The 17,812-nt window shown below is 51.8% G+C and overlaps 1 protein-coding gene across 2 annotated transcripts in view; it reads left to right on the plus strand.

Moving 5' to 3' along the window:
• Lmf1 (lipase maturation factor 1) overlaps positions 1 to 17,812 on the plus strand; it is an 80,350-nt gene that overhangs the window by 49,749 nt on the left and 12,789 nt on the right. For both annotated transcript variants that reach the window (XM_021149399.2, XM_029471135.1), the window contains 2 exons: positions 1,970 to 2,035; positions 15,112 to 15,279. In XM_021149399.2, coding sequence (XP_021005058.1) covers positions 1,970 to 2,035; positions 15,112 to 15,279 — 234 coding nt within the window. The remainder of the gene's footprint in view (positions 1 to 1,969; positions 2,036 to 15,111; positions 15,280 to 17,812) is intronic.

Genomic DNA, 17,812 nt, shown 5'->3' on the forward strand with positions numbered 1-17,812 from the left:
GGATGGATGGATGGATGTGATGGATGTGATGGATGGATGGATGGATGTGATGGATGTGATGGATGTGATGGATGTGATGGATGGATGTGATGGATGGATGTGATGGATGTGATGGATGTGATGGGTGGATGGATGTGATGGATGTGATGGATGGATGGATGGATGAATGGATGGGATGGATGGATGGATGTGATGAATGGATGGGATGGATGGATGGATGGATTAATTGATAAATGGGTGGGTGGGTGGCTGATGTTTGATTGGTGGGTAATGATATGGATAATGGGTGGGTAGATGATAAGTGGTTGGGTGACACATAAGTGAATGGATGAGGGATGAATAGTGGATGATGCACTGGTAGGTGGGGAATGTGTTAGATAGAGGGATAGATAGGTGGTTGATGGATGGTGGTAGAAAATGAGTGGTATGTAAATGTGGAGCAGGCAGATGGATGGATAGCGGTGCATAGAGTCAGAGGAACTTTCCTGGGACAGTTGTAGCTACAGGAACTACCACCTCAGAATGCTGGGTTCTTTCCTCTGAGCCTGTTTTCTTACCTTCTCTCTCACTAGTGTGAGACCTTACAGATGAATCTCTATATCTCAAGTTAAGATTTCTAGTTCTTTCAGGGATAGTTGCAGACCACCTGGCCATGGCTTTCCTGAGAGAAGGTAGACAGGCCCAGAGCTACCTGTAGGCAGTATCTGGAGGTGGCTGAGGCAGAGCCATGAGGACCAACTGCCAGGTGCTACTCCCACCTCTCAGCTGCTCTGCCTAAGGTCTCATCTGACTCACATAAGCTCCTTAGAAGCTTCTCTCTCCAGTGCTCAGTATCCTCAGCACTGGGTTCATTCTGCTTACAGGGACCCAGGCAGCCTGGAGCCTGGGCTTCCCATCAGCACGACTCATCAATGCGAGCAGCCATGTGTGTGTAGAAGCGCATTCTCATCCCCCACTGAGATGCAGCTGACAAGGCCTGGGAACCTGCAGTATGAGATCTGCACCTTTGGGTCCCGGTCTTTCATTAAAGACACAAGTGCATTATTTTAACAGCTCTGTGTTATTTGTGTTCAGTGTGTACAGGTGCATGGGGGTGGGGTACTCACACATGCTGATTGGTATCGGGTGTTTCCTATCATACTACACTTTTTTTTTTTTTTTTGAGACACCATCTCTTACTGACCCTGGAGCTCATCGATTCACACAGCAAGCCAGTGAGCTTCTGGGATGCTCCTCTCTCTGCCACTCAGGGTTGACATTACCCATTTCACACCCTAATGTTTATATTGTAAGCACATTGTTTCCCCATCTGTATGTGTATGTGAGAGAGATTGCACAAGCATAGGACAACCACGAGTGTCAATCCTGGGAATGACACCATCCTCCTTTGAGACAGGATCCCTCGTTGACTTAAAGCTCACCAAGTAGGCTGGAGCGCCTGGCCAGCATGTGTCTGTCTCCATCCTCACTCCCCACCCCCAGCACTGGGACTATAAGTGTGCACCACCATTGGCCAACTCTTTATGTGGATTCTGAGCACTGAACTCAAGTCCTCGTGCTTGTCCAGCAAGTATTTTACTAAGTGAGCTATCTTCCTAACTCCCAAAAAATGGCCTTAAAGAAAGCACAGAACAGCCCATAGGTGCAGCTTAGTGATTGCCTAAAATGGGCCAGGCCCTAGGTCTCATCCCCAGAATGCCTCCCAACGATCACAGAGGCACCCACTGCATAGAGGGTGCCATTCCTGCTATGAGCATATTGGCTTTCAGTCCTGAGCCTTGCACAGTTATCACAAGCTCTTGGAGTACTTCCCACAAGAAATAGGCCCCTCCCTTATTCTTTGAAACACAACAACCTGGCCTTTGGGAATGGATCACTTCTCATTCCTAGAAGTAAATCCTATTTGAGGTCCTTGTATCTCAACTGCCAGCCCATGCCTGACGCTGTCCTCTCTCTCTTGCATCTGCAGGGCCTCATCAAGGTCCGTGGGGACAAGTGCTGGCTGGATCTGACCTGCATGGACTTCCACTATGAGGTGAGCACAGACCTGGCGGTGGCCGAAGCATCAGTCTGGCTGCTCTCAGAGGTCCCTTCATTCCTCCTTTCTCTGCAGCAGGGGCAGGTGACCAGGTGACTTATAGAGCATCTCCCTCCTGCTGGGCCAGTTCCTCTGGTTACCTGGTTCCCTTTTCTGTCCAGGCCTCCCTCTAGGTCAGGGTAGGCCCTCTCCTAGGAGCTGCAGCTCTGGCTGTGTCTCTCTTGCAGGTGCACGATGAGGCTACCCCACACCTCCTGCTGTGATGTACTCCCAAAGACAGTCAGCATGGGCACCAAGTCTCCACTCCTCAAAACAAGCTTGCCCTTCCCAGATGCTCATGAGCTTGTACTGGGGATGAGGGCAGGGACAGCTTCGTCCTGCAAATTAATCCAAGGGCATGTGACATTGCAGTGATGTCCATCTGCCCAACACCCCAAGCCAGTGGCATGTATCTCACGCTCCCTCCCTCTCCCTGCCCAGCCCACACTGCCCACTGCTGGAGAACAGGAGTTAGTCACTGCCTCTCTCCATTGAGAGCTGCGGGTACTAAGCTCAACCTTCGTCACATTTTATGCTGACTCTAGACACTTAAGTTCTCTAGCCGCTGAAGACACAAGCCCATGCAGCTCTACCTCTGGTGTGCCCATCGCTGTCAGTCAGCTTCAGGGATGCACTGTCTGCTGTGGTTAGCCAGGATGGCTAGACTTCACTTTTTAAAGTCTCAAGAGCCCCCATCACCCTCATCTATCCCAGACATCCTGTGTCTACTTGCCTAGGGACCCCACACGTCTCCTCTTTCCTGTGGTGGGGTTCTCACCTTGCACTGACAGGAGAGCAGCCATTAGAATGAGTAGCTGGCTGTATATAGACCACGGCACAGAGGACAGGGTTCAGAGACCTAGACAGTGAAGCCTGGGCTGCCCCTGACCCTCAGGCAGCAGCATCTTCCTAAGATGGCCCCACACCCACATAGCATGATGGGTGTCAGGTCCATGGACATAGTCTGCATGCAGATTAGCACTGGCAAGTCTAGGGACTGCCTGGATGCAGAGTTCTTGGAACTGATGGACCAATGTCTCCTTGACGCAAAGCCACATGAGGCCTGTTCTGCAGAACACACTAAAGCCTGTGCTTTTATCCACATATTCCGCATCCCACATCTCACTGTAAGCCTAGGCCCACTGGAGAGCTCTGAAGCATCGCTGGATCCCTGTCCCCTTCCCGAGGGCCTGGCCAAGCACATGTGAGACAGGGATCACATCCCATCCATAGAAGCACATGGCCACTGCTGCACTCTGACCCAGGGAAGGTCAACTGTGAAGGTTCCTGAGCCTATCGGCCAGGTGGGTGAAGGCAGTGCCTTCATCTTATGGGTCAGGTTGATGCTACAGTGGTGCTCTGTTCAAGTGTGGTCAGTGGACAGGATATGCCACTAGCCAGCCTACAGATAGTAGAAATTATCCAAAATCTAGCTCTTCCTGGTTAAAGACTGGCCTAGTCACGTAACAGTGTGCTTGAAGAGAGTGCCTGTCCAGGCCCCAGTATCAAGGAAGGGGCAACGGACACTAGACCAGAGCTGGCATGACTGGCCTTGGGACAGAGCCAGACCCAACTGACCTGGGCTGGGTGGGAAGGGGTAGTGGGGAGAAGGCCCTCAGCACAGGGTGGGGTGCTCGCTCCTCAGTGCACCACCCACACAGTGCCTTCTCTCAGAGCTGTGTTTCCTCAGGCTCCACAGTTAGCATCCAGCCAAACAGGAGGCCAACTTTCTGGTTAGATCCTACATCATTTGTGATAACTGTCCATGTGGGTATCTACCTGTGAAATTGGTGATACAAGTCACAGGCAGCGTGCAGGATGGAGAGGGAAGCCCTGGTCGGCTTCAGGCAAAACATGTCAGGGTCAAGTCCTCCATCTCAGCCCTGCAGGGACATGGGCAGGCAGAGAGGGTGCAGCTGTGCTTGTGGGGCAGGCCGATGCCAGGCCCGGCCTTGTGGAATCGATGCTTATGGATGGGTTAAACTGTGGCCCTTGAGCTCTAAGAGACCTCAGTCTCAACCTAACAGCATCCAGAGACACAGGTGTCCCAGGTGCTCCACCCTGTCTGTCCAGTTTGGCTATAAGCTGGGGTTCCCACAGCCATGTTCAGTCAAATGACAGGTAGACTAGAACCTGGGGACATTTCGTTGAGATTTGTTTGTTGTGAAGTACACACCATAGGCCAAAGAAAGATATGTGGTCTCTCTGGATCCCCATCATTGAGTCCTGAAGCTTGAGTGTCTTGGTCTGAGTTGTAGTGATTCGCCATATGGGCATGACCATAGATAGCCAGCTTCAGCACTGGCCCTGGGGTCTGGTAAGCAGAACACTCATGCCAGGCATCTCTGACCAAGCTCACCCAGGAGAGGCATCCCCAGCATGGACTTATTGTGGAAAACAGAATACTTCCCCCAGGGCCACCCTGCCAGGAGCCGTGCGCCCAGAGTCTGGACAAAGGCCAAGTATAGACGCTCCTTGGCTATGGCTGTTGGAAGCGTAGTATTACAGCCAGCCAGCACATTGGAGAGCGCCAGTGGTCCCTGAGTTACAGCTGACCATGTGCTGGAGTTCACACCACGAGGATCATGCATGGCCAGCCCAGGAAACTCCCAGGGAATGGCTTCTGCTGAGCTTCTCTCACTCATACGCCACAGTAAGGTTAAAAGGCCCTGAAGCTGATGATCTTCATATTCTTTCCATATCATGATGTCCTAGCTCCAAGCCCAGCCCACTAGCAGCCACACCACCCATGAGACTCTCCACATGGTCTTCTGTGTGATATCAGACACCAGTCCCTGGAGGCGGGACTACATACAATGTGACTTCACAGGTCCTGTATTTTGTGCCTGGAAGAGACGAGTGGGTTTCTGGGCCCTGCTGCTTACTGCGGTGCTCTCTTCAAATGGGGCTCACGCGAAAACTGATCACCATTGTGCAGGCCGGGTGCTCAGCTCTGTGTTGATGTCATACAGCCTCTCCCACCATGTCCTCTGCTGGAGCACCATCTGCCAAGAAGCTCGGGGCTTTGTCCACAGCTTGACAGTCACAGTCCACTGTGCGCAGCATCCAGAGAGTGCTGTGAGATGCCATGGCCCACAGCATTTGCTGATGGAGACAAATACAGATCACCCATAGCAACTGGGTACCACAGTCTGAAGTGCAGTGACCATAGTGCAGCAGGGAGTGTTTCGTGTTTGTGTGTTTGCCTCTGACCAGCGAATGAATCCAAACCCTCCACAGCAGATGCTTCCGTCCCTCACAGTCAGACCTTGACACCTCCTGTCGCCGGGTGTGTCACTCGTAGAGAAAGCTCCATCCTATAACTAAGTACTAGCAAGGACAGCTGCCTTTTGTTTCCCTGAGCGCTAGATGTTTGGTAGCCTAAGAACCAAACTGCCCACAGAGGGCTGTACCCGCCTCTCTCCCTCTCTCTAGCCCTTACACCTCTCTCCCTTTCTCTCTCTCCTTCTCTTCCCCTCTTTCTCTCTTCCTCTCCTGTCTTCTCGTTCTCCCTCTCCCCTTTTATCTGTCTCTCCCTCCCTCTGTCTCTGCCTTCCTTCCCCCCGCCGCCCCCCACCCATTCTCTAATCCCCCCCCCATCACCCTGCCCGCCCTTTCCGCGCCTTGCTCAGGGCAACATGAATGAGGTAATAGGAGTTTGCACTGTTGCTTTGCCGAGCTGACCTTTAATCCAAGGAAATAAATCACTTTCAGCTCCTATTATTGGTGAAGCCCTGCAGCCTCGACATGCACAAAAGAAGCCTTTGTGCGGTATGACTTGTTTTTAAGTTAGAGTGTCAAGCCCATGGTAAGAGCAGCTGATGTCACCTCCACCGTGGTCAGCACAACACCAGTGCCATGATTATGCCGGGAACTGGCAGGCTCAGCATGCATATCCCATGGGCGTGTGGATGCACATCCCTGTGTGTCTACATATGTGGCATGTGTGTATCTGTACACCTATGTATATGTACATTACATAGGTATGCCTGCCACAGTGGACTCAGCCTGCTGCAAGGGCTGAGAACCTGGACTCTGCCGCTTTCTTCCCGTCCCTCCTCTCTCTAACTGGGAATGTACTTTGTGCCCACAGGCAGCTTGGTTTAGCATCGCTGTAGTCTCTCCTCTGTCTCTTCAGTGTAGGAGGTTTCATTTCCTGTGTAGGTTTCCTATCTCTAAAGATGGGAACGATGTCCCCAGGTTGCAGCAAGGATAGCACTAACTCCTGAGGGTGCCAAACACTTGGGGGTGGGCATGTGTCTCAGATGCTACACACACACACTGGAGCTGGGACAGCCCAGCCTGAAGATGCCATCTGCCGGTCCCTCAGCAGGCGCTGGGAGGAATGCACTGTGAGAAAGAGGGACCTGAGGGTGCTACCTCTTACACAGAATACTCTCACTGACCACATGCCTGCCTCCACAGCCCTGGCTTTCGGGCAGCCTCCTGGGAGGGCTCGGTCAGATGAGGCTGGCCCGTGTGGTCTAGGAACACATGTTCAGTTGGGCTGTTTCTTAACCTGAACAGTGTGGGGATGGAGGCAGATCTCTGCCCTGGCCACTACCTCCCTGCAGGGACCTCTGTCATCTTGTCATCACTCTGGTCTTTCAGTGCGACTCTGGGAAGTCAGTTGCCAATATGGTTTTCAGGGCCCTGGCTCCATAGAGCCGTCTGTACCTGCCAAAGCCATGTGGACACATGAAGGCCCACGTCTTCTCTTCCATTCTTTTAAACTAACTGCTGTTTCCAAGAGTTCAGAAAGCAGCATGCTAAGATGCTGTGCCAGAGAGCATTTCAAATGCCCGAATTCCAGGAGCTCAGTGGGTCAAGGTGCCTGCCACCAAGTCTGACAGTTGGACTTCAATCCCTAAAACCCACATGTTAGAGAGAGCAGACCCCTTCTGCTTGTCCTCCACTCTCCATATGCTGTATGTCATCTGCCCATGCACACACAATAAATAAATACATGTACAGTGTTTTAAATGGTGGCATCAGAACCACTGTTTCACCCATGACAGAGGTCAGGAGGGGCTGTCAACTGGAGACACGTCAGGTCACACACATGGTTGGGGGTGGGGGGGTTCGTGGTATCTCTCTATATCATCCTTTCACCTCAGGACAGTGGGTAGCAGCCCTCACATAAGTCAGGCTTGGTGAGGCTGTGTGTCCCAGTCCCCAAGCCCTCCAGGAACACCCACCAGGCTCCCATCCCTGGAGCTCAGCCTCCTGGCCACAGGCACAGGCTCCTGTGAGCTTGTGGAGTCTGGCTGTCTGTAGAGTGGGTCCACTGGAGAGAAGTTTCTATTCTGCTAGGAGGTTGGCTCTGAACTCTCAGTTCTACTTGGCACATCGTCTGGGTACCAGTTCAGTGCATTTTCTCCTGCTTGCCAACTGCAAGGAGTGGTGTCCATGACTGGATGGCACCTGAGCAAAAGAGGCCACTTACCTCATGGGCCAGGCTCTATACAAGCCACAGACTCACAGGGAGCCATCCTCTGTCTCTGTGATATGGAACATCTCTTCACATTTGATCCATGCCACCTGACATTCCTGATGTAAGACCCCATGCCTGGAACTCTGGCCAGAGCAAAGTCCCGGTGGTTGTTCCTGGAGCTACCATGTGTGAGATGAGGTGAATACAAATGGCGCAAATTCCTGTCCGACCATCTTGGGACAGCCTGGGGCAGAGAGCACGGAGGAGACACTTGCCTTTCAGCCTCCCCAGCTGCCGCTCCTGCTTCTCTTTGTCCTCACTCAAGGCCCAGGAAGGTCTTGCAGTCGGGGTTAGTGATTTCAGGCCAGTCCCCTCTGGCCTGGATGCCTCTCAGGTTCTATGAGTCGCTTCATGGGCATCAAGCTGATTATTCTCCTGGGATAGAGCCTTCAGGCCAAAGCTTCTGGCTGGTGGCATCTCACATCATGTCAGGCTCCTTCCTGGGCACCGAGGTAGCTTGTGCCTCAACACTACAAAAACTCATTCTCTTTTTGTTTTGTTTTTTAGACTGGGTCTCTCTATGTAGTCCTGGCTGTCCCCATGTAGACCAGACTGGCCTCAAACTCAGAGATATGCCTGCCTCTGCCTTCCCCAAGCTGGGATTAAAGGTGTGTACTGCCATACCTGGCAAGAACTCACTAGTTCTTTAATACATGGCTGGCCTGGCCCAGTAGGGTCTCATGATCCAATAAAGAGTGGTATCCCTCATCCACCCCTTGGCGCCCATACAGACACACATGTGTGGGCCCATGGCTGGAGCTGCCCCCACAAACTCAACATCACAAAGTACAGTACCACCTTTCCCCCTCCTGCACCCAGAACCCACCCAGTGTGGGCCTCCAGCCCACAGATCCTGCTTCTAATTGCAACTGGGAGACACACACTACCAGCTGTCTTGGGCTGTAATTGGACAAGGGTCACTGAATGCCCTGCAATTTAGGGGCCCACTGATCTGGGAATAATTTGTCCCAAGGTTGAGCGTTCCCCAGGAAAGCTGTAAATGTTAACTTTATGCAAGCAGTGACTGTTGTACCCAGCCGCCCGGTCGCTGAGGCTTAATGTGCTTGTCCGACGGCAGCTTCTTTGAAAAAAAAAATGGTTTTTATATGTTTCCCGGGCCTGTGCATGCCAGGCCCCCAAGCACACCGTGCTGCAGAGTCAGGCCTGTACCTCACATCACTAGGAAGGATAAGCACCAGGCCCAGCCCAGGGTGGTGGGCTTGCGTCTATCTCCAGGTCAGCTTCTGTGCTGAATTCTCATCTGAGAGAAGACAAGCAGGTATAAGGTCTGCAGGCCACCGTTGTCGTAGCAGAGGTGAGGGCAGAAACGCACGACTGCCCCTCTGACTCTGGGACCTTGGACTTTGTTTGGTGACACACTTTCCCAGGTGACTCTGGGAATTAGGTGACATACTACACACTGGAATGTGAAGCCAAGCTTAGAGTGTGTAATTCCATTTCAAAATATGTGAGAATTTCCGATACCTTTCTCTTACTGGTGTCTCATGTAATTCCTTTACTGCAGAGAGAAGGCTTCGCATGCCACAGGTCTCTTAAGACTTGTTTTTTCAAAAATCCGTTTTGTGGTCCAGGATTTGGTTCATTCTAAGGGGGCACTCCTATTGGGCCTGAAGATGTGCGCTGTGTGCGAGGCAGAGGTCAACAAGGTTGATGTTGGTTGGTAGCGCTTCCCGAGAGCAGGCCCTCTCTGCTCTTCCTTAATCTCTGTCTGCTTGTATGCAGGGAGGGGGAAGGGAGGGAGAGGGAGGGAGAGAGAGAGAGAGAGATTGAAATCCCCAGTTAAAACTACGTCTACACTGATTTGTAGTTCTGTCCCCTTTGCTTATGTGTTTCGAGCTGTGTTCGGGGCATAAATGTCTGTGCTACCACACCCGTGGGCGCCCTAAGTCTGCCTCTTCATTCCTGCTCTCTCCCTCGCTCTCTGCTGCGGTGACAGGTGCCTTTGTGGAGGTGCCTACTTCATCCTTACCTCTTAGCTCACATTGGAAGTCACTTCTCTTGGGCAGTGTGCCACTGGGTCTAATTAACTTACCCAGTCTGATGGAGTCGGCCACTTGCTCCAGCTGTACTCTCTGAGACAGAGGTGTCTCCGTCTGTCATCTCGCTATTTTCTCTTCCCACCATCGATCTTTTATCTTTATATTTTTTCTGACTTTGTGTGGATTTATTGATTATTTTCTCCCCTTTTACTAGCTGTAACTGTTCATCTGGTTACTTAGTCATTGTTTGGCTTGTTAGCTAGAACTTTGTGTCGATCTTTGTTATTTTGTTTCTGTGGTCATTTTAGGATTTATACTGTGTGCCTGTGCCTGTGCCTGTGCGTGTCTGTGTGTGTATGTCTGTGTGTATCTGTGTGTGTATGTCTGTGTGTGTATGTATGTGTGTGTCTGTGTGTGTCTGTGTGTACCTATATCGTGTATGCATGTATAAGACATAATCCTGAGTGGCCACCTTGGTTCACCTTCCAGTGATAGTAATTAATCCTCCTGAGGGAGTTTGCCAACAGTATTCTAGCAATGCCCACTGCTATTGTCGTACTGATTGCTTTTATACATCACAAACTGTATGTTATTTGAAGTTCACATAATTTAGAGATACCTAAGGGTCAGTGAATAAACAGCCCCTGCCAAGCTAGCCCAGCGGCCTGGGTTTAATCTCCCAGACACCCAGTGGTAGGGGAGAACTGACTCTAGAAAGTTGCCCTCAGCCTTCACATATGCGCTGTGGTACACACGGTGTGCACACATGCATGCACGCATGCACATAGGCTAAACTAATTTTTAAAGATAGTTAAAGCAGAAAGCAGCCCTCTGCTCCTCAGTAGACTTGCAGACTCCTGTGCTCGGCTTTCCTTCCGCCCTCGAAGCTTCCTTTACCTTCTCTTGGTGCAGCCTGTAGGAGGTGGAATCTCTCAGCGTGCTGCCTGATAATGTCTATTCCCCTTTAGTTGAGCACTTTGTGCTGGCAGGTTAGTGTCCTAAGGATGGTCTGTCTCCTCGCTTGCGTCATTCCTCAGGAGGAGTCCTCCTCTGCTTCTCCAACACATCTTCATTCTATTTCTTTTTCCGTTTACACAAATCTTGACTCGTCTGATTAGGGTGACGTCATTCCCTTCCTGTTATATATGCTGAGGTCTTCTGTGTTTCTTGTATCTATGAGTTTATGGGTTTCATCAGCATTTGAAACATGTTTCATATGCGCCATCTTCTGGGGCTCAGGCTACACGTGTATCCACATGTGTTACATGTGTGTTACATGTGTGTCACACTGCCTAAAGCTGTCCCTTGGGTCACTAGTGCTTTGTTTCCCTTTAATTCTTTTTCTCGTTTGCCTTCATCTCGGCTTCCACTGCTGTCTTCATATACACACCTTATGTCCTTCCTCATGGAGGGACCATTCTTGTGAATCTAACTTCATAAGGCCATGAGAAATCCCCTGCCTGTGTTCTTTTGATGAACAGTCCTGGAAGGGAGACCCTTTTCCTCTTCAGCCACTTCTGCTGATAAACCTGCCAAGTGCTTTTTTGATGGTGTAAATGTAAATTCCTTCCCTGTTACCTTTTGTGTGGTTTCTGTATCGCTTTGCAGTTTCCATGGGAATCCTACAGAACATTCTGAAGTGGTTTATCCCAGCCTTGCCTCAGGCAATGACATGCCAGTGAACACTCTGCTCCCCTGTGCCCTGCCTGCTCCCCTCAGTTGCCGGTGCCTCGGAATTACACCTTTATACGTTTGAATCCAAAGCTTGAGCTGACAATATTTTAAATGTGTTAGTCTCAAGTCACATGAAAACAAAACATAGGAGCAAAGCCAAAGCTCCAATATTGCTAGCTTTTAGACTAATGGCTTTTAAAATGCATGTGTTTCTTGCATAAGAAGAATTGTAAACCTGCTACAGCCACGTGAGCTTTTGAATTTGAGTTTGAAGGGATCTTTCTCTTGCCCGTGTCAGGCTTTGAGGGTCCTGGGATGTGAGGCTCCAGGTCCCGCAGGGTTCTTTCTGTCCCACACATCAGGGGAGACACGGCAGTGCTGCTGCATGTGGCTGTCCACACAGTAGAGTGAGCTCCCTCACAGCAGAGCGACCTTCCTCATCTGGAAGGGAGACGCCTGTTACATAGAAATGACATTCCTCGGAACAGCCTTCCTCACAGTAAGGTGACCTTCACAGTGCTGTGGCCTTCCTCAGATGGAGGTAACAGTGGGATGTCCTTATGTCCTTCCTCATGAAGGGACCATTCTTGTGAACCTAACTTCATAAGGCCATGAGAAATCCCTTGCCTGTGTTCTTTTGATGGACAGTCCTGTGTCCTAGCTGGGGCTTGAGGAGAGGGGACACAGATTCCCTTCTCAGATGATCCATCGGGTGCACATCTAGTGGGGACCTGTGGTAGCCATCCTCTATGCTAATCTGGACCTCAGAGGAAGCCATATTGCCTCCTCCAGCTCACAGTGCTTGGGTCATCTGAGTGGCCATCCTTACATGAGCACATCTCCTTCTCCAAACCTCCAGTCACCCTGGGATGTGGGAAGCAGCCAGCAGCTGGTGCTCAGCACCGAAAGGGCACAGCTTCCAGACCTTTCACTCAAGCCCAAAGTCTCCAAGAGCTGATTCCCACGATCCCTAGGCTGCTGGTCTGCTCTGCTCCTAGAACACCGTGGCCTTGTTTGTGCTGAGGCCTCACTGTCACTGTGAGTCATTCCAGGGAGGGGCTTGGCACTGTCATGCCCGAGTGGTAAGCAGTATTCTGGTGTAAGAGCCGTGACTCACCCATAACAACCTAGAGCTCGAGGTTTGGACCTGCCTTGTGCATACATGCGCCACCTTCCTCTCGGCTCCACATGGGACCAGTCCACAGATGGCAGGGTCCGGCCAGTGATGAGGGCTGCAGCAAGCCAGTGATCAAGTCAACATGTGGCTCTTGATAACTAAGAAGTTTAATCCTCAGCTGGGTGGTGGTGATGCACACCTTTAATCCCAGCACTTGGGAGTCAGAAACTGGCAGATCTCTGAGTTTGAGGCCAGCCTGATCTACAGAGTGAATTCCAGGACAGCCAGGGCTACACAGAGATCTTGTATTGAAAAAGAAAGAGAGGCGGGGGGAGGGGAGGAGAGGAGGGGAGGAAGGAAGGAAGGAAGGAAGGAAGAAGGAAGGAAGGAAGGAAGGAAGGAAGGAAGGAAGGAAGGAAGAAGGAAGGAAGGAAGAAAGAGAGAAAGAGGAAATTTGTCTTCAGGATGACAACAAGGTGTCCTCGTCACACCAACCCCAAGCATGTGATCTTCTGTCTCCAGGAGGAGGAGCTGACTTTTCTGTTCTTTGACCATTCTTGTCAGGGACCAATTTGAGAGCAGCCCAGACCTGTATCTCCCCAAGATGTGCCACCCTCCAGATCCCCAACTAGGTATCTTCGCCCTCCATGTTTCTTTGTGTTCTTCTTATGTAAGAGAGTCTCTTTGTAGCACATATTTGTAAACTGTGGCCCAAGGTCTGGCCTACACGGTGCCTGTGAGACACTTTGTCACTGCTGTCTGACGAGCCATGGTGCTGGGCCTCAGCAGGCTGCCATGTCAGGAGCTCTCGGGGCTCTGTTGTGCTTTATGGAATGGGATGCGATGTTGCCACCCCACCTCGGCCACACTTACCCACTCCACAGCTTCTATGGGAACAGAAATGAGCCTTGTCGCTGGCACAGTGAGCACAGAGGCTGCAGCCCTCCCTTGTGACCCTCAGGCCTGCACCGAGTCCTCAGTTCACAGAACAGACCCTGCTGGACAGTCAGGCCTGGCCCACAGATCAAGGAAGGCTGTGCCCCCCCAGGATGCCTTCAGCAGAGGTGCATCATTTGGGAAATCGAGTGGCCCACCTTGCCAGGAAGGCCTGTAATCACTGCTCACGAACACTGCCTTCTGAGTTACTACTCTCATTTTTATCCGGCACAGGAAAGCCCACAGGACTGGGGCCGTGGCTCCTCCCTGTAAAACCCAGTTTCTAGTCCCCTCCCCCAGCAACTGCCTCACTGAGGTTGCTTAGACCCCTTGCTGAGCTGAGGTCACTGCCAGAGTTTCTCTCTTTGTAGTGCATTGCACTGCAAGCTGACAGACATTGTAGGGATGTAAAACACTCACTGCGCGGGTGCTGTTCCATACTGAGCTGAGGCAATGTCTTCCCCGGCTCTGTACTCCTTTGCCAGTGTGCATGTGGCCATGGTCACCCTCCCTCAGTCCTCTGCTTTCTCACCTTGATGGGACATCTGGGAGTGTCAAGAGTCCAGAAGCTGTGACACAGTCCAGTGCTAGGTGAACTGCTGTACCTCCCCATCCATCGACATCCATCGCCTCTACAGATGGCGTCTCCAGTCTTCAAGGCTAGCGGATGTGGAACTCCACACTGATTCCCAGAATCTGCCCAACAGGGGACAGTGACAAGGGCAGCAAATGCAGCCCAGGGTGGTGGCAACAAGCCAAGAGTGTTTTGAGGAGAAGGTTGGGACAGGCAGACAGAAATCTTGCAACAACCTCTGTCTCTGGCACAGGGCTACTGGGACACTTTGCATGGACTGGTTGCTCATTCTGTTGGCAAACAATTAAAAGGGGGAGGTGGTGCCCCCCACGGAGCTAGGTGGAGGGTGGCCTGAAGCATCCTTAAATGAAAAACTTGGCTTCTGTCCTGTCCTACTAAGCTGTTTATTTTTCTTGTGATCACATGGATGGTTCAAGTAGCAGGACCCCTGCGTGGAGTGGAGAGCAGGGCTCGCAGAGGAGCCCAGCGCTTGAGGGGAGGTGTTCTGGCAGGCGCTCCACACCTATGACAATGGGGAGGGTTGACAAGTGGGTTCCTTAAGTGCCCCATAGCCAAGGTGAAATTCCAAGGGGGTTGTGCCTAGGAAGCAGCAAAATACGAAGCTCTGTCAACCGAACATCGTCCCAGCCCTTCCTCTGCCACCTTCACTTTCTCTCCTGTTTGTTCAGGGCCACTGCTACTGTGACACCTGTCCCCTGACTTCAGTTTCTCTTATGCTGAGCCCATGTGCTACACCACAAGCCTGCGTGGATCTGCTGGAGATCCCGAGAGGGCAAAAGCACCCCAGGGCCCATGGAGCTCAGCAGTGAGTGGGAGACCTGAGGTGGACTGTGAGTGCTGGATGGCAAGCCACTGTCACCTCAGGGAGCCATGAGCCCCAGGCAGCAGCCACCCACAGTTCTGCTGGTTCTTGTATCTTTAGATTCTTCATCTGTTCACAAGTGTTTAAAGATGTCTCCTTCAACTACAGTTTACATTTCTGCCTATAGATACTGAGGGTTTAAAACATAACTAGAAATTTGCTTTTGCTTCAAAAATAGCCTGCTCACAGAAGTCCCCCAGACCGAACAGCCTGGGCCAGTTGCACATACACAGGGCTGGAGAGCAGAAGGTTCCATCATAGCCAGGGCAGTACCCACCCCCACCCCCACCCCCAGCCCCAGCCCCAGCCCCAGGCAGCCAAGGCTGGTAATTCAAAGCCCACTTTTGTCCCCACAGACTCAGCCCGTGCCCAACCCGATTGCCTACTACCTGCACAGGTCACCATGGTGGTTCCACCGCTTTGAGACCCTCAGCAACCACTTCGTGGAGCTTCTTGTGCCTTTCTTCCTGTTCCTTGGACGGCGGATGCGCATTCTTCATGGAGTGCTGCAGATCCTTTTCCAGGTAGGCTGTGCCAAGGTGCCACCACTCAGGGTCCCCATGTGTCTACAGTCTGCCTCGTCGTTTCTCAGTTAGCCCCATGGCCATGGGGAGAGGCCTCCCCAGCTCCGTCTCACCCCTTGCAGGCCCCCACTGTGTCCCATCCAGTCTGGATTCCAGGGTCCCCTTCTCAGCTTCCATGAGCCCACGGAGGGTTCTCGTTGCCCTTGGGGAGCTGCCCAAGAGCAGCAACACAGACCTTGCTGAGCTATGGCTCCATGCACCCTCCCTGTGTTCTTAAAGTCAATCCTAAAATTTCTGTTTCTTTCTACCAGGCATCAGGGTAAGTTGTTTATTTAAGACAGGGTCTTGCCATGTAACCCTGACTGGCCTGAAACTTGTGATTTGCCTGCCTTTACTCCCGGGGGTCCGATGGCACAGGAACGCGCTGCTCTGCTTCACCCTTATCTTGCTTTTCAAGTCAGGGTCTCGATAAGTGGTCCAGGCTGCTCTTAAACTTATGATCTTCCCACCTCAGCCTCCCCAGCAGCAGGCATGACAGGCCTGCGCTGCCAGACCAGGGTCATCTTGTGGTTTTGGTTCTCCATTTTCAGTCATGAACGGATGTTGGCCAAGGCTGACATTTTTCCTGTCAGTCAGGAGAGGGTCGCTGGTTTTTTTTTTTTTTTTTTTTTTTTACCCTTCGATATGCTAATGAGATGAATTACATTACTGCTGCTCAGGCTGGACGCGTTTCATATTCTAGAATAAACTCAGCTTGGTCATGCTGCAGATATTTTAATATATTGCTGGAGCTAATTTGCCAGTGTTTTGTTTCAGATTTTGCATGATTGTCAGTGAGAGAGACCTGGGTGTAGTTTTCCAGCCTAGTGTGGATTCCTTGTCTGGGCTCATTGCCCCAAACTCAAAAGACAAGCCCCTCTCTCTGCAGGGTCCACGGAGGCCCAGGCAGTCCGTTCTCCGAGCCTGGGCAACGCTGAGTGTGCACAGTCGAGCAGAGCTTGGAAGCCTTGCAGTGGCCCAGCCCGTGACTATGGGCGTCCTTCTCAAGGCAGCTTTGCCTGGGAATAAATACTTCCGTTTCAGCTATTTTCAAATTTACTAGTTAAAAAGGAGGGAACGCCATGTTCTCCTCGGTGCAGAGTTCGGATCCATGAGCCTGTTTCTCCTCTTCACACCCTTCCTCTCTACGCAGGATTGGGTTTAAATCAGAACTGGCTGTGAGCAGATTTTGAGCCTCACTGGCACCTGTGCCACAGTGACCTTTGGCTACGAAGCCATCTCTAGCTCCTCCCTCTTCGCCAGCACCCAGTGCGCCAATAGGTTAGCTCCATTTTGTTCTGTATTTTAATCAGGATACTTCTAGAAACGATGCAGAGATCACAGAAAAGTCCTTGTGCCCCAGGTCCCCACTGTGAGCCACTTCACACTGATGTGGTTCGCAGTGGCAGTGTGACAGTGCACATGACTGAGTCCAAGGAGCGCTCTCTGGTTTGGACAGTGGGGACTGTGTATGCACCATCACTGTCACGCCTTCCTCCCCTGAGTCTCCTTGGTGAACACTGGTTCATCTTCCCCCAAAATGACCCCTGGCCTTCAGTCTTCCCAAAACATCCTGGAGTTGGGACCACAACTCTCCAGCCATCTCTAGTCATCTCTCTAGCCAGCTTCTCTCAGTCATGTGTTCGGGGCTCCTTGCATCTCCCTATGGCTTAACTGCTCATATCTCCTCAGAGCCAGCATCCCCTGGAGTGCCTGTTTCCCACGAGTTTTCTGAAGGCCACAGACAGTGCTAATCTTGAGATGACGAAAAGATGTGCCCTACTGGCCCCCACACCCAGACCCACCCTGCCTGGGAAGCAGGGCCATCCAGCTGGATGGATCGGACATGAGGGAAGAGCCATAGCCTCAAGTGTGTCTCCATCTTGTTCTGACCCATGTATAAGGTTGAGTTGGGTAGAGTAATGGGGATGCTTTTGGACCTGATGGCCTAGAAAGGAAGTTGGTGCCTAGACCGGCCCTTCCAGAATATCACCCAGAGCCCCAGGGAGTGAGAACCAAGACAGGCACGTGTGCTGCACACTAAGCACCCAGGGATGTTTGCAGAGACCAGGGCTGGGAATCGCTTCCTGCAGAGCCAGCTGCACAGATACGAGAAACAGGGCTGTGCAGCAAGCTTCTCCCAGCAACCCCCATGTGGTAGACCCCAGAAAATGAAAAAGCCTACACCACACCCTCCCAGGACCTACCAACCATCTTGAACCACTATTAACTCCTGTAGTCCTTGCAGGGACAGCAAGACATCCCCAGTGTTTATTCTGTCAAGTAGGGGATCCCTGGCTAGCAGTTTCCACCTGACTCTTGTGGTGGAGAACATGGAACTGGCCACATCGAGTCTAGAGGGATGGAGCTATGCAGGGCTATGGCTTCTCCCCAGTCCTGGTCCCATGTCCCCAGATCCAGCTGAGACACTTCCTGCCCACTAGGATTGGTCTGAGCAGTGCATGGCCTTAACCATCCCAGGAGCCCGTGTGGA

Source organism: Mus caroli, chromosome 17, assembly GCF_900094665.2.
Source record: "Mus caroli chromosome 17, CAROLI_EIJ_v1.1, whole genome shotgun sequence".
Lineage (NCBI taxonomy): Eukaryota > Metazoa > Chordata > Mammalia > Rodentia > Muridae > Mus > Mus caroli.